Source organism: Crocodylus porosus, unplaced genomic scaffold (genome assembly GCF_001723895.1).
Source record: "Crocodylus porosus isolate Cpor-Errol unplaced genomic scaffold, CroPor_comp1, whole genome shotgun sequence".
In the NCBI taxonomy this organism is placed as follows: domain Eukaryota; kingdom Metazoa; phylum Chordata; order Crocodylia; family Crocodylidae; genus Crocodylus; species Crocodylus porosus.
In genome coordinates, this window is record NW_017728918.1 from 46,174,167 (window position 1) to 46,188,687 (window position 14,521).

Here is a 14,521-nt window from a genome sequence, read left to right on the forward strand (position 1 = left end):
GACCCCTTCTCACTCCTCCAACCCCGCCTTGGGTGCCCCAGCCAGGCCAGCTCCAAACCTTTAAGGAAAAAAAACCGGAGACAAGCCCCAGGACTCACCACTCCTGCAGCAGCCTCGGGGTTTTGGGGGGGGTGTGGAAAAACCCCCCCACGTGATGCAGGGCAGTGGGGGCCAGCAAGGATCACTCCTCATCAGCAGGAACAGTGACTGCAGGGGTTTGCATGGTTTGTTTGTTTTTCTTAAAGGGCCAGAGCGGGCCCAGGCAGGGCACCCGTGGGGGGCAGCACAGATTGCCGCCCCACCCAACAGCACCCAGTGAGCTGGGGCTTTTTTTTTCAAAGTGCCAGGAGCTGGGGCAGGCAGGGCAGCCATTGCCAGGCTGGGAGAGCAGGTGTGGGATAGGCCTGGCTTGGATGATTTGGAGATCCGGCCAAATAGATTCAGGACAGTGATCTGAATTACCAAATCGAATCACTGTCCCCCAAATCAGCTGAATCTGAAGCAAATACTAACCGCTTCACACAGGCCTACTGGACACAGTACTCCAGCTATGACCTCACCAAGGTTAAGTAAAGCAGAAGAATGACATCCTTACTCTTGTTTGAGATGCATCAGTAGATGCATGCCAGTGTTTTGTTGGCTTTGCCAGCTACATCATCGCACTGGGGGCTCGTGTTCATTCTGTGGTCTATCAAAACCCCCAGGTCTCTTTCAGCTATGGTGCTAGTAAGTGTAGCACTGTCAAGCCTGTAAGCATGTTGTGGGTTGTTTCTCCCCACATGGAGCACCTTACACTGATGATGTTCAACACTGAGCAGGTTTTGATCTGCCCGCCTTACAAGCCTATCCAGTATCCCTATCCTATCCTCCAGCTTGACCACAGTCCCCCATAATTTGGTGTAATCTGCTAACTTCACCAGTCTGCTTTTAGCACCCAAATCCAAATAATTAATGAATATATTAAAAAGCACCTGTCCGAGTACTGAACCGTGAGGTGGCACTGGTCACCAAGCGCCATCTTGACTCTGTTCCATCTATTATTACGCTCTGGGTCCTGCCTTGGAGCCAGTTTCCTAGCCAGCAGACTGTTAAAAAATATTTTTATAAGTGTTGCAAATAAAAATACAGATATGTCCCTTTTAAAAAGAGTAGGGTTTCATATGATTGGGTTTTTTTATAATGATTGGAACAGTCATGTCTATGACCAATTTTATTTTTCAGTTTAAAATTGAAAAATGGCAGATTGCCCTTTGTAATAAGAGCAAACCTCAGAAGTTTATAAATGATTTGATGCAAGCACTTTATACACACGAGTATATGGCCACGCACAGTCTAACAGGGGCAAAGTCCTCCTCTTCAAAGGATAAAGCAGCAAAACCAGCTATGAATCAGAATGAAGTTCAGGAAATAATAGGTAATCACTTGTTTACATAATTATATATATGGCACTGTGTTTTTTCTAGTTATTGTTTCAAGAAACATTAGGATTGAATATTCATTTGTATTTCTTTGTATATTTTCACAGTTTTAATTTATTTTTTGTTACAAATGCAGAGTCAACAGAAAGCAAAATAATATCTGTTCCTAATATGTGGATTTTGCATCTTATAGATATTTACTTTTAAACATTTATGTGGCACAATATTGGGTGCTGCCAGAGAAGTCAAGGCATCTTAATATTGTTCTAGAAGCTTGAGCTCAAGCCTTACTCTGGACTTGGGTGAGAAGATGTCCCCAGTTTGCCCTAAGGAAGTTGTGGATCTCCTTCACTGGAGATTTTCAAAAAGAGGCTGGATAGGCAGGCATCTATCTGAATTGGTCTAAAAAAAATGGATTCTGCATTTGTGCAGGGGATTGGACTAAATGACCCTTGAGGTCCCTTCCAATCTTTTGATTCTATGAACAGAGGGAAAGAAATCACATAAGGTCTATTTTGTAGTTGTTGAATGTTATGAGTTTTGACATTTTTAAATTGTGCTTCAAGTGAGGTGAGAAGGGAGATGTGGAAGACACAGGAAAGAAAGCAAGGCAAACGAAATGGATTTAAAGGTAGGAAATGCTTCGTGCACAAGAAAAGAGTAATTAATTCCAGGTGGAAAGAGTCACATGAAAAAAACCCAGAGGTCAGAGAGGAGGAGGATGAGAGAAAACACCTAAACAGGAAAAGTAAGTAGAATGTAGGGAGAGTGAGAGGATTTGGAACTGGGCAGTCAGATATGAGACAGAGCACCTCTGCACACAGTCCCCTAAGCAAAGATGAGGATCTTGAAATGTATGCCAAAAGGGTCATGAGGCCAGTGAAAGGACTGAATGAGATGGTAATATATTTATCATGACAGAGAGGTAGTTGCCAAATGGCTAGACTGCAGTAGGAAAAGATCAATTTGGAAGGGCAAAGAGAAGTTTGCCATAGTTGGGGTGAGAGAAATATATGGTATGAACCAGCATTTTAAAAGCAAAGATGGAGAGGAAGGAGGTGAATGTTTGAAGGAATGATGACATAAAGAAAGTAGCTACTGTTAGGTGAGAAGTCAAAATCCCTATGCTTGTTTGTTAGCATTTGTGGAGCTGTCAAAAATGATAGAGGGAAAGTATTTAAAGAAGAATACATTAGAAGTTCAGGATTTTTTTTCCATGTTTAGTTTTTTAAAAGTGGTAGGACATCTGTGATGTTGTATCAGAGAACTAGGAAGCCTGGACAGATAGGGTTGGTACATTCAATAGTCATTAGTAGGGACAGGAAGTGCCAGTGAGTGAGGGAAAAAAAGAAGAGGGACAGACACCCCCCCTCAAGAATTACTGGCAGAGAGTGGAAGGATAAGATAGAGGATATAACCAAAGGCAACACTGACAGACAAAAATGAGGCAAGAGCAACTAAATGTGTTCAAGAGGCAGTATAAGGGAACAGTGTGGTGGCTGATGGTGTTGAAGACAGCAAAGACTGAGCACTTGGAGAGGTGGGAGAGGTGATTAATGACCTTGTAAGGGTGGCATAGAGCAGGCAGAAGCCAGATGGAAGAAGAGGAAGAGGCAGTCAAGACACTAGTAATAAACTGCTGCTTAGGAAAGTTGAACATACAGGACAGGTAAGGGAAGAAAGGAAATGATCATTTGTCTCTGTGAAGACGGGAAGAAGTCAAATAAAGAGAACAATTGATTTTAAGAGACCAAGGTGTTAAGGACTGTAGAAGATGAGAACTAGAACACTCCAGAATGGGATGAATGTCTAAAAGAAGAAAAAAAATCAAAGGAGGAAGAGAAGATCATTAAGGAGGATAAGAGCAGGAGGTAAATTGCTGCTTCAAAGAAGTTAGCAAGCTACTGGACAGGGAGAGAAGAGGAACAAATGTAGAAGGGGAAGAGGTGCTCAGAGTCTGAGATAGCAATGAAATGTCAAAATTCATAAAAACAGATAACAGGATAGAAGAAGAATTGCTTGGCTGGGAACAGGACAGAGATAAAGGAAGACAGAAAGAGCAAACATAGGAAGTATATAGTATAGGAAGTCCAGGTCATGAGAGGTCTGTGAGTTGCCAGAGCAGGAATGGTAATATTGAGGCCAAAGAAAACAATTGGGATTAGCAGAGAAGGCAAGTGATGAGCAGGGGTGAGATAGAACTAGCAGCCACAAAACACAGAAAATAGAACCTTGTTTGGAAATTCGTGGGACCAATTGATGCATTTGAGATAAAACACACACATTTTTCCCTCACTTGGCCATTTCATGTGAAGGCTTTATAAATATCATCTCTTATATTTTTCAGGAATCACAAAGCAGTTGTTTCCAAATACAGATGATGCTTTAATTAGGAGAATGATGGGACAAAAGTTAAACAATTGTACCAAGAAGCCAATTATAAGCAAAGATAACTCAGTTACTTTTCAGAAGCATACCTTTTGGTAAGTCATTAAAAAAATTAGTCACATCTCATGTTCTGGTATGTATGTCTGTCTATGCAGTAAGAGAAAATAAAATCATCTCAAAATTATCTTTCATATATGCATTCATATCTGTAATATGGAGATCCTTTCACATTCTTGCACAAATATGGTATAAGAGAAAAATATCCCTTGTTAACATTGCAGCACAAAAATCTACTCATTCTAGACACCTTGAGAAAGTAGGTGAGGGGAGTAGAAGGCAAAAATAAATAACAAAAGTGAAATTGATTGCTGCATCTATTATAGATTTTACATTATTTAGTTGTTACTATAGGGAAACATTGTCATCTAAATTAATGAATTAAATTAATAAATTATTTACAATTTCATAAATTTGGCCATCAAAAACTGAGTCTCAAAGGTCTACACAGATCTTAGGAGATCTGTAGAGTCAGAAGCCTGGTGCATTTACAGGGTTTTCCAGATCCATGACATTGAGACTCATGCTGCTTATGGGGAGCTTGACAAAATTTATATTAATTAACTTATAAAAGAACTGCATGTCTGAAGTGGATTTATGACATGGAGAATCATCCTTCTAGTTGTAGCATCTACTCTAGTTCATTCCATCAGCTGTGCAGCCTGACTCCTGATGGAGACAGGCTTCCATGGAGATCTGTAATCTATTGTAAGGTCTGGCACTGGATTTCTTGGTAACCTTGGTGTAGCAGGGCTCTCAGGTGTCCTGTGACTGGGAGGAGAAAAGGCTCAGGAGAGGCCCCTAGTGGCGGAAAAGGGGAAGCACAACTGCCAGTCTCTAAGACTGTGCCAGTGCGGGTTGCGGGGAAGCCTGGAGCCAGGAAGGGGCGGAGCTTAGCCCTTCTTAAGCCCAGGAGTTCAGTTCCCCTCCGGCAGCCACAGGACCAGGAGCTCTGTGGGCAAGCTGAGCAGCCCGGGGCAATGGCTGGAGCCTGACCACCCAGACGGGCTGCAATGATGCAGGGGCAAGGGAACTCTGACGGAGGTAAGGTAGAGCTCACATGGAGCAGAGCGGGGTTTATGAGCTTGGGGTTATAAGCCGGTAGGCTTTTGGGTTATGTTGTAGCCGGCGGGCTGATTTCTTTGTTTGCTTATGGTTATACCGGAGGACTGGGTGAGACTGTAGGGGTGCGAGGAGGCCTCATGGGAACTCCCCAGTAATCTGGGGGTTCTTGGTGCCCAGAGGGCACAGCAAATGGTGCCAAAGAGGGCACAGCTTTGTTTGGGGGGCACGTTGGCCCAGCCCCTGAGTTAGGGGGCAGCAGAGAGCCCCGATGAGGGGGTGCGAGGAAACCCAGAGTTAGGGAGCCACGAAGAGCCCCGATGAGGGGGTGCGAGGAGCCCCTGAATTAAGAGGCAGCGAAGAGCCCCGGTGGTGAGGGGCACTGAGGAGCAGAGCAAGGGGGCAGTGAGGGGCCCCGAGAGTGAGAAGGGGCATCGAGGAGCCCCGAAGGTAAGCAAAGGGCCGGGACCTGATACTATGGCCCTAGCGAGGGCATACCAGCACCATCTGCGAGGCTTGGGCTGTGGTGTAGGGGCAGGAAAGGAGCCGCAGACGGCGCCCCCTGTCATTGGGGTGCACAAGATTGGGCAGCTTCCCACTACTTTAAAACCTTCATCAATTATGAGCAAGATCAAGACGTGGCAGGCGAGATTAGGCGGGCAGCTGGCCCACTACAGGAGACCAGAGCCGCACACCCAGTGGGGCTCTGAAAGCGGCACTCCTGTTACACTTGGAAAAGTTATACCTCCATTTTCCCCATCTGTAAAATGGGAATAACATTACTTTCTTTTGTAAACTATTTTATCTACTGATGAAAAGCAGTATAGAAGGGCTGAATATTAGGTTCTTTTGCCCTCTGGTGGTGGATTAAACAATTAGGTCATATGTCCTGTTAATAGTATTCTCTCGATGCTTTATGTATGTGCATAGTCCAGATATGCCAAACCCATCTCTGTTGTTAATTAAGTCATCAGTTTGCATGACGGGGTTTTTAGAAGAAAGAAAAATAGATTTTCACATAAAATTAAACCAATAGGAAGCTATGGAAGTCTTCAAGAGAGAAGGTATCTATTTAAAGAGAGAGACAGCTATTTCCAGTAAGGTCGAACTTTTGGAAAGAAATATCCTCCCGAAGATCTACATCCACTTCCACGTGTGCCAGCCACTGAAAGTCAGGTCAGTTGTAGGCTCAGTGTAACAGACAAACATGTACATCTGAAACTCTGCTAGACTTCTACTGCTTTTCAGTATTACTTTTTTAGTAAGTATGGACTGCACTGACTTTAATGTCAAATACAATTAGATGCAAATCAGAGCTGTTACACTGTACCATGTCAAGGGTCTTGTTCATGCAGTGGTATTCTGAATTCTGTTGCAGAATCTCACCCCATAGCTTCAAGACACTAAGCTGTCTTGATGCTTCAAAACTGTAGTAAAACAAGTAGATGTGTTTCTTTCCACAACATTTCATTTTTTTTAATGGAATTTTACCAAGTCTGGAATAGTGTACATCGGGGTATCAAACCCATCTGGCCCTGTGCACATCATATCCATTCTGCAAGGCTGATCCAGTGCAAGCACCACATGCAGCACAGACCTGGTCTGGCACATGCTCCATGAATGCAGGACTAGAGATGGCATGCACACAGCACATAGGGCCACTGTAGGGTTTGGTCTGGTGCAGGCATCACATGTAGTACATACCACAGATGGGCCCCATTTGCTGCGTGTAGCATGTGCTAAACTGTCTGTGTGTGCACAGGCAACGTGCAGGCCCAGGGCCTGTGGTCTGTAGCATGTGGGGGCTGATTCAAGACCCAGCAAGCTAGACCATAGGGCTCCATAGGCTGGCCATATTTTTGGTGTACATTTAAGGATTATGTGGTGTGTGATTTTTTTTTTTTTTTCCAACAATATATATTGTCTCGTTATCATGAAGATGGAGCAGTTTGCTGCAAAATACCCATGTAACAAAATCTGCAGCCCTTATTAACCATTCAGCTTCTACAAGTTTCTACAATATTTTTTTCAACCTCAGGGAAGCTCTTTTCTAGGAGCTCCAGGAGGATCTGGACCACAGACTGGAAACACTGAACTAGGGACAGGGCTGGAAAGACATCTGCTTTCTATGGCATCTCCCCATCCATTAAACTTGCAAGGCAAACCTTCAATATAGTTTCAGCCTCCTACTAGGGGCAACCTCAAAGGGTCCGTACCTCATTTTAGGTGTTTTTTGCTTTCTCCTATATTGCCTTGTGATGGATTATTGCCTCTTTTAACAGAAAAATTCAGTTTGCTATTAACTTCTTCCTTTTTCCTAATTTCATTATAGAATGTATATATTATCAGTGAAAGACCAGTATCTTTTGTATATGTAACTAAATTTAGATACTAAATTACAAATATTATGATCAATTACAAATGCTCACAAATTCAAAACATGGTATAAAAGTCAGTATACAAAATGCTACATACAGACCTTTCAGAAAGTGACAGGATTCCTACATTAGGTATACATTTTCATAGACTTCAGGTCTAGCAAACATGTTTCATAACTGGAAACAACCTTCTACCAATTAGACCCAGATCAATAACTAACTAAATGATGTTAGATAAGTATGCTAGTTTTGTTATGTCATTTGTTCATATTCTGCTCTAGTTGAATAGGTATGTTCTTTATCAAGAATGCTCTGCTGACTCTCTTATTCCGTTGTTACTTGTATTACAACCTTATAGCCCTTATGGAGCAATATGACATAGACACCTATAACCAAAATGGTCCTTGCTGCTAACGGGTTTACAATCAATGAATTCCCAAGGAATTTCTCAGCATAGATTAACACCTAACTTTAATCCCAAATACTGAGAAACCGGAAATGAACGGCAAGATACCCCAACACTGGTTGTATCATTTCAATCAACAGTTTATAGATACACAGAGTCCTTGGAATCTAAGACTGCATCTACATGTGCACTTTAAAGTGCATTAGGATATTTTAATGGGCATTAAAGCATCACAAAAAACCATGCGCTTTCACGAATGCATATTAAAATAGGCTAATACGCCTTTTGCTAGTACGTTATAATGGAGGCACTTTATTTAATGTGCATTAGCAAAAGTGCATTAATGAACATGTAGACACACCCATTAAGTACCAGCAGCTAGGGAGCCAAGCCTGCACATTGTTCTGCTCCCTGTGGATCCCTACAGATTTTATTTTGAATTTCACTCAGTAAGGAGCAGAGCTTGTTCTTACTGTTTTTCTCACATATAATACACACTTGAATTTTCAGCATCTGGGTTTTAATAAAAAAAAAAGTACATGTTATCTGAGAGAATATTGCATATGCCTTATATCATTTCTCCAAAAGACACTTCCTCAAAAACATCAAAACAGTAATAGTTTCAAACAGTAGTCTAAAAATATTTATGTCATATCATAGTCACTATGTCTTCTGGAAATTCATATAGGCCTAATATAAACACTGGCTGTATCAACACAAGATGCTGACCGTGCAGTAGCTCATTACTACTGTGCAGTAGCATTGTGTGGCATGAAGCGTGATGCGACACTACTGCACAGTAGTAACGAACTACTGTGCAGTCAGCATCACCTAAAAGCCATTCGGAGAGACTACTGCATTGTAACTCCAGTTACTACACAGTCATTTAATGCAAAATCTAAATGACTGTGCAATAATGACTGTGCAGTCAGTGTCTCGTGTAGATGCAGCCACTATGATCTAAAGCCTGTTTCGTTTTACTTGCAGAAGTGGTGCATACCTAGCCATATATTTGCAGTTTCTGGCACTTGTACACAGTTTAGGATTCTACCTTCTCTTGTGAAACAAAATCACTGTGTGCACAGAGAGGAGGAGAGCCCTCCTACCTGTTAGCTCATTATTCTAGAGGTTACAGCATTTATCCAGGGAGCAGGACCAAGTCAAGGTTTTAGGCCCCCTCCAAAGGAGGGTGGAACTTGTATCTCATGCTTCCTAGCAAAGTACTTAAACCAGCAGGTCATGAGCCAAGCAGTGTCTGGGCCCTCTTCATCCCTCCTTGAGACTGGCCCCCCTGGCTTGGTGATTAGAGCACTTTGCTGGGAAGCAGAAAATATAGGTTCAACCTCCTCTCTTGGTGAGCAAAGCCTGGGCCTCCCACTCTTTGGTCAAGTACCTTCATCACTGAACTTAAGGTAGGAGGGTCCTTCTTTGGCCCCCTCCCCTGTTCTTTATGGTTTTTCTCCAACCAAAATTTCAGATTGTGCCCAGCCTTCTGGATGTGTCTGGATGATTCTGTTTCCCTGTGCAGCTGCCTGGGCACAAGGCAGCCCCACTGAACATGGTCAGTAGGCTAGCATGGACTTTGTTGAAATATAAACTGTGTATAAATATCCCAGACTACAGTAACATGGCTACCTACATACCATTTAGGTACATAAAGTGAAACAGGATTTAGCCTACTTACATTAGAAGAAAAATGGACATACTTGGTCGCTATTGAGAATACTGAATCCTACTCATCTCCTCTATCCAGACCTGACAATCCACAGACTTTGCTGGTACCTTACCTACTGTGTTTGGTAGCAATACGAATATTTCTGAAACCTTGGCGGGGAGAGTTGTATACAGCACTATCATAAATTTCTCAAAAAGATCTTCCCTTTTCATTGAACATTTAAAATTACCCTTCTTTATAAATTGCTTTTATATTTTTGCTTGAAAAATTCTACATAAAGTCTAATCTAAAGCTCATTGAAAGCCATGGGAAGGCCTCCAATGACTTCAGTGGATGTTCATCAGAACCTGGAAGAGGCATGTATTCTTATTTTTTAATCGAACATGAATGGTATTATATAGCTACTTTAAATAATGATCATTGGGCTAGATCCACAAAAGTAGCTGAAGTAGCTTCCTGCCTACGGTAACTCATTGCACTTAGGTATCCTGTACAATACATAGGGACAGCTCTGTGCTGAAAAAGGGGATAAATAAAAGTCAGCCCTGTAAGGGGGAAGATGCCTAAACTAGCCATTAGAAAATGCCAAGGAGAAGATTATGTCTTATGTCCCAGCTCCCAGAAAAAGTGAGATACCCAGCTCCAGGTTAATGAGAACTGTCTGTATTCACTGAAGATTCACAATTCTGAACACCACCACCCCTCCCCATCCCTGCCCGCCAAGGGTTTGGCATCTGATCACCCCTAAATCACAACATGCTGCTGGAGGAAGAGGCACCATTCTCCTTTTGCATAATCTGGATGGGGAGCAAACACCCAGGATGGGGTATATGAGAAGGTATATGAGCAAGGCTGAATTTATATTCTCAAAGACAGTGGAATATCCACCAAGTAGTTGTATATTCTACAGTATAATTATCTCAGTTCCTTTTGTTGAAGCTACTCCACTTCCCATGGAATAGTTAAATTTTCATTAAGAGAGATGAAGAAAGCATGATGTTATGTTTGCTGGTTAAGATACTCCCTACTCCAGTAAATATTTAATATAAATATTTAAATATTGACTGGCACAGGAACTGGAGTTCAGGTCTCTCTGTTCCCTATGAGTGCTCTGTGGATTAGAGTTATATATTCTCTCTTTGTAGTGTTTTTTTTTTTTTCATTTCATGTAAAGTGAATCATTCCATGATCATTTAAACAAGTCTATGTTGATGCAATAACAACAACAGAAGCAGCAGCCCCAAATGAAACAAAAAATCATTGTATTAGGCATCCTCTAATACAGTGAAGACCATCTTTCTGGCAGGCAAGCCACAAAATAGCCCTGCACCCTTCTTGAGTGCCACTCCAGTTCCTTTCCCCTGCCCAGTTGGTACTGTTTCCCGCCCTATGGTCCCTGCCTGACCTGCTGTTCTACTTTCTGGTTCCTGTCCCATCTTCCTCTGTGCTACCTGTCTCCTCCCTGTTCTGCTGTGTGCCACACCACTTATAGCACGTCACATGTTTGTTGGCCATCTCTGCTCTAATACATTTCAACTGCATAAAAACTGCTTTAAAAAATGGGGGGGGGGCAATATCCCTAGACAATTACTTCCAAAATGTTTAGCCAACAAAGCAAAGATATTTTCCAAAATTAGAAAAAAAACTTTGAAGTACATACTAGATTCCCAGCTCCTTCAATACACATCACCAAAATGAAGGAAAGGAGAATCCAGGAAACGTATTTAAAGCTCTAGTAATAACTTACTCCAACAATAAATTCACTTCAGTGGTATTGCAAGGAGAATAAAATCGAATATAGACTGCAAGGAGAATAAAATCAAATATAGACTACAACTCAGAACTACAAATGCTTTGCAGTCAGGTCTGAAACAGAGAGAAAAATCTTAATTTCAAGTCCATCAGGCCAAGGAGACACAGGGGAAAAGAGACTGCTAAGAAAACAAATATGTTATCTTTAAATAAATAAGCCAATTGCTGCTCAGAAAGTAACAGCAAAACTATTTTTGGTGCCCCTAGTTTAGATATGAATTGTCTCAACCATGGCTTACCTGCTGCTCCTCCCAGTACTCAGGGCACCATCCCTTCGGCTCCTCTTCCCAGCACACAAGATCAGCAGGATGATGATTCACCAGCTCCTCCCTCTAACATGCAAGTTCAGCAAGGTGACAGTTCTCTGGCTCCTTCATCTCCTACGCTGCAAGCTCAGCAGGGCAGTTTCAAACCAGCTCCTTCCAGCATGGAGTCTCACCAAGGCAGAAGTTCTCTGGCTTTTCCTTCCAACCAGGGTTGCAGACAGGATCTCAGGAACTCAGACAAGGAGTAAAAGTAAACTCTTGCAGCACTTCAGAAAGGCCATGGATATTGGGGATGCTAGAAAACAGGTGGGCATTAATGATACTTAATGGTGTGTTCAGATGCTTGCAACAGTAAGCTAGGATACTGCAAGTGGAATAGAGGTTTTGGAACAATTTTCTGATGCTTGATGAAATTCCCACAGCATAGAAAAAATTCAAGGCACTTCAATATATTCAGATATAAGATATTATTAAATATGTGCATGTTATACTGTAGTTCAGAACATAACTTGCTCCAAAATAAAACAAAGGTTCCCCTGTAGTCAAATAAAAGGCACATTATTTAAGATAAATATAAATTCAAGAAAAATGTTATGGCCTTGCATTCATGTCGATAACAAATGACAAGCCTGCTATAGGTATCTTTAGTGTTTCAAACAGAAATTTTTTTATTATGATATAAAGGGACACAGATTTGAAACATGATCAGTAAATAAAATGCAGGTTGTATCCAATGAAGGGTTAGGCTGACATAGGGCAAGAAAACAAGACCTCAGTGATGCTGTTGAATTGGAAAGCAGGTTGTATTTTGGGGAGATGCAACTGCCCTACAAAGGGAGGAATAGAAGGAGGAGAAAAGTCTCTTTTTTGCCCCAAAGGAGTTGGGAAGGTAGTCGTGTTCCTTTTGACTTGTAGGCTGTTATGACCTGGGATTCACTTTCTCTAGAGAGAGTGTGGAGAGAAAGATCATCTGGACTCTGAGGAGAACTGGAGCAGGGTGAGATAGCCCATAGAGGGCAGAGGGAGGGAGCTGTGGCAGGCATTGCAAGTAGGCTAAAAGTAGCTTTTTTAGAGATGCTTTTTTGCAGGTGATTGGCTAAGCCTGTTTTCTGTAATACCAGCTCCCTGGAATAAGTATTTTAAAACATCAGACCACCCTGATCTAAATAGGACTGTAGGTGGGCAAGAATAGATGCAAGAGTACCTTTTATCTCAGGGGAGAGAATGTAGGTCTGAGACATTTCTGGAGGGCCACAATCATGTCTTCTTGAGGCCTTTTTCCTATTGGTTTTGAGATGACTCGCAAGTCTTAAATATATCTTTCTCGCTAAGCATGAGAATGAAGGATTCTGCTCTAGTTTACCTGAACAAGGTCAGGGGGAATCTGATAATAGTCTACAAACACTTGAAGGATGGAAATATGAGTGACACAAATTAATTATTTAGACTGGTTAAAGAGATATACATAATAGGATGAAATTGAGAGAATATTTAGAGTTAATGTCAGGAAAAAATGCATTGAAGGTCTGATGCATGAGGCTGCAAAATAATCTAAGGGGAGTACTGAGTGCTATTAGCCCTATTTATAAGACACAGCACTAATAAATGCACTATGGAAAAGATTCTTGCATGGGCAGGGGTATAAACTAAATGATCTGATACAGGGGAGAGCAAAATGTGGCCTGGGGGCCAGATGCGGGCTGCCAGGCAATTCTATTCGGCCCATGGGGCCCCTAAAAAATTTAAAAAATTAATTAATCTGCCCTGGGCTGCCTGTCATGTGGCCCTCAACGGCTTGCCAAAACTCAGTAAGCCCTCTGCCCAAAATAATTGCCTGCCCCTGATCTAATAGGTCTTTTCTATCTCCAGCCTCCATAATTTCCTAATAGATAGGTTTAAGATAGAAGCAGATACAACAGCATGCCAGATGGATGCATCTAATGATGTTTACCATCATATAAAATATAATGGAAGGATATTTTGCCATTGTATATATATTGTAAATGTATTTGTGTATATAGCATTAATGTATATAGTTAACCATATTTTTGAAACAGCTTTCTATAAAATAAAAATACAAAATCTTATTGTGTTTTAGTCTTGTATTTTATTGTTATTCTTTGTTCTCAGAAAAAGAATGAGACGCTAATTAAACATAGTTACATCATGGCCATGTAGGTGACTAGATGAAAATCATAATTTTCATATCTACTGTCATTTTTCAGCATGCCAGTAAAATTGTGGATAAAGGAAAATGTTTTCAATATAATTTATTGGGCCACCTCAAAAGGCTGTGGAGACAACAGACTATTAATGAAAATTCCAGAATAGAAACAAAACAAGCTAGAAAACTAAACAAAAAGTAGTAATAAATTATCAGTTTTCATCATAATCTCACAGGAGAGATTATGGATCTATGTTTATATTATATATGGAAAAAGGGGTTAGCAAAAATGTGATTAAATTCATAGATGACACAAAATTATATAAATTAATCAAAACTAAAAAGACTAGAAGGAATGCCAGGGTGACCTATCATTTCCTCTTGAGAAAAAGGCAGGGACATTGTTTTTATCAATCTATTCATAAGAACATTTGTTCGCTGCAAAGGAGAAATACATTCTTATGTGTGAGCATATAGAGCATAAAAGCATGCCGAAAATTTTCACTAAGTTGGTAATATGTATTCCCTTTGTATTGAGTCCTTGTCCCCCCTTCTTAAAAATGTATATAGGATAAAAAGAATTTAAAGACAAATGACAAAAAATATTTTCAGGCATGTACTTTTTTCCATACAGGGAGAACTTGAAATAGTTTAGTTTTGAAAAAAAGACATAAAAGAGGTGCAAAATAGAGAAATAAAATAATAATTGGTTAAAGAAGGTAAAATCGCCTAGATTTGTTCTTCCTTCCTTTTTTCCCCCTTGACGGAACTGCAAAAGCAAGATAAATGGAAAGGTTCTTCGTAAATGCTAGGCCCTAATGCATGAGGAATTTATGATAAAAATACTCAAATTGCACTGTGCGTTCCTGCACATAGGTATCCCAACAGAAGGTGT

General features: G+C 41.1%; 1 protein-coding gene across 4 annotated transcripts in view; it reads left to right on the forward strand.

The window, feature by feature from the left end:
• Positions 1 to 13,243, forward strand: part of BEND6 (BEN domain containing 6) — a 24,595-nt gene extending 11,352 nt beyond the window's left edge. For 2 of the 4 annotated variants that reach the window (XM_019537581.1, XM_019537582.1), the window contains 3 exons: positions 1,222 to 1,414; positions 3,766 to 3,901; positions 11,404 to 13,243. In XM_019537581.1, coding sequence (XP_019393126.1) covers positions 1,222 to 1,414; positions 3,766 to 3,901; positions 11,404 to 11,710 — 636 coding nt within the window. In that variant the 3' untranslated portion in view covers positions 11,711 to 13,243. Of the gene's footprint in view, positions 1 to 1,221; positions 1,415 to 1,984; positions 2,167 to 3,765; positions 3,902 to 11,403 lie in introns of those variants that run through there. The other 2 variants (XR_002101599.1, XM_019537583.1) reach the window with 2 other exon arrangements.
• Positions 13,244 to 14,521: the final 1,278 nt, after the last annotated feature.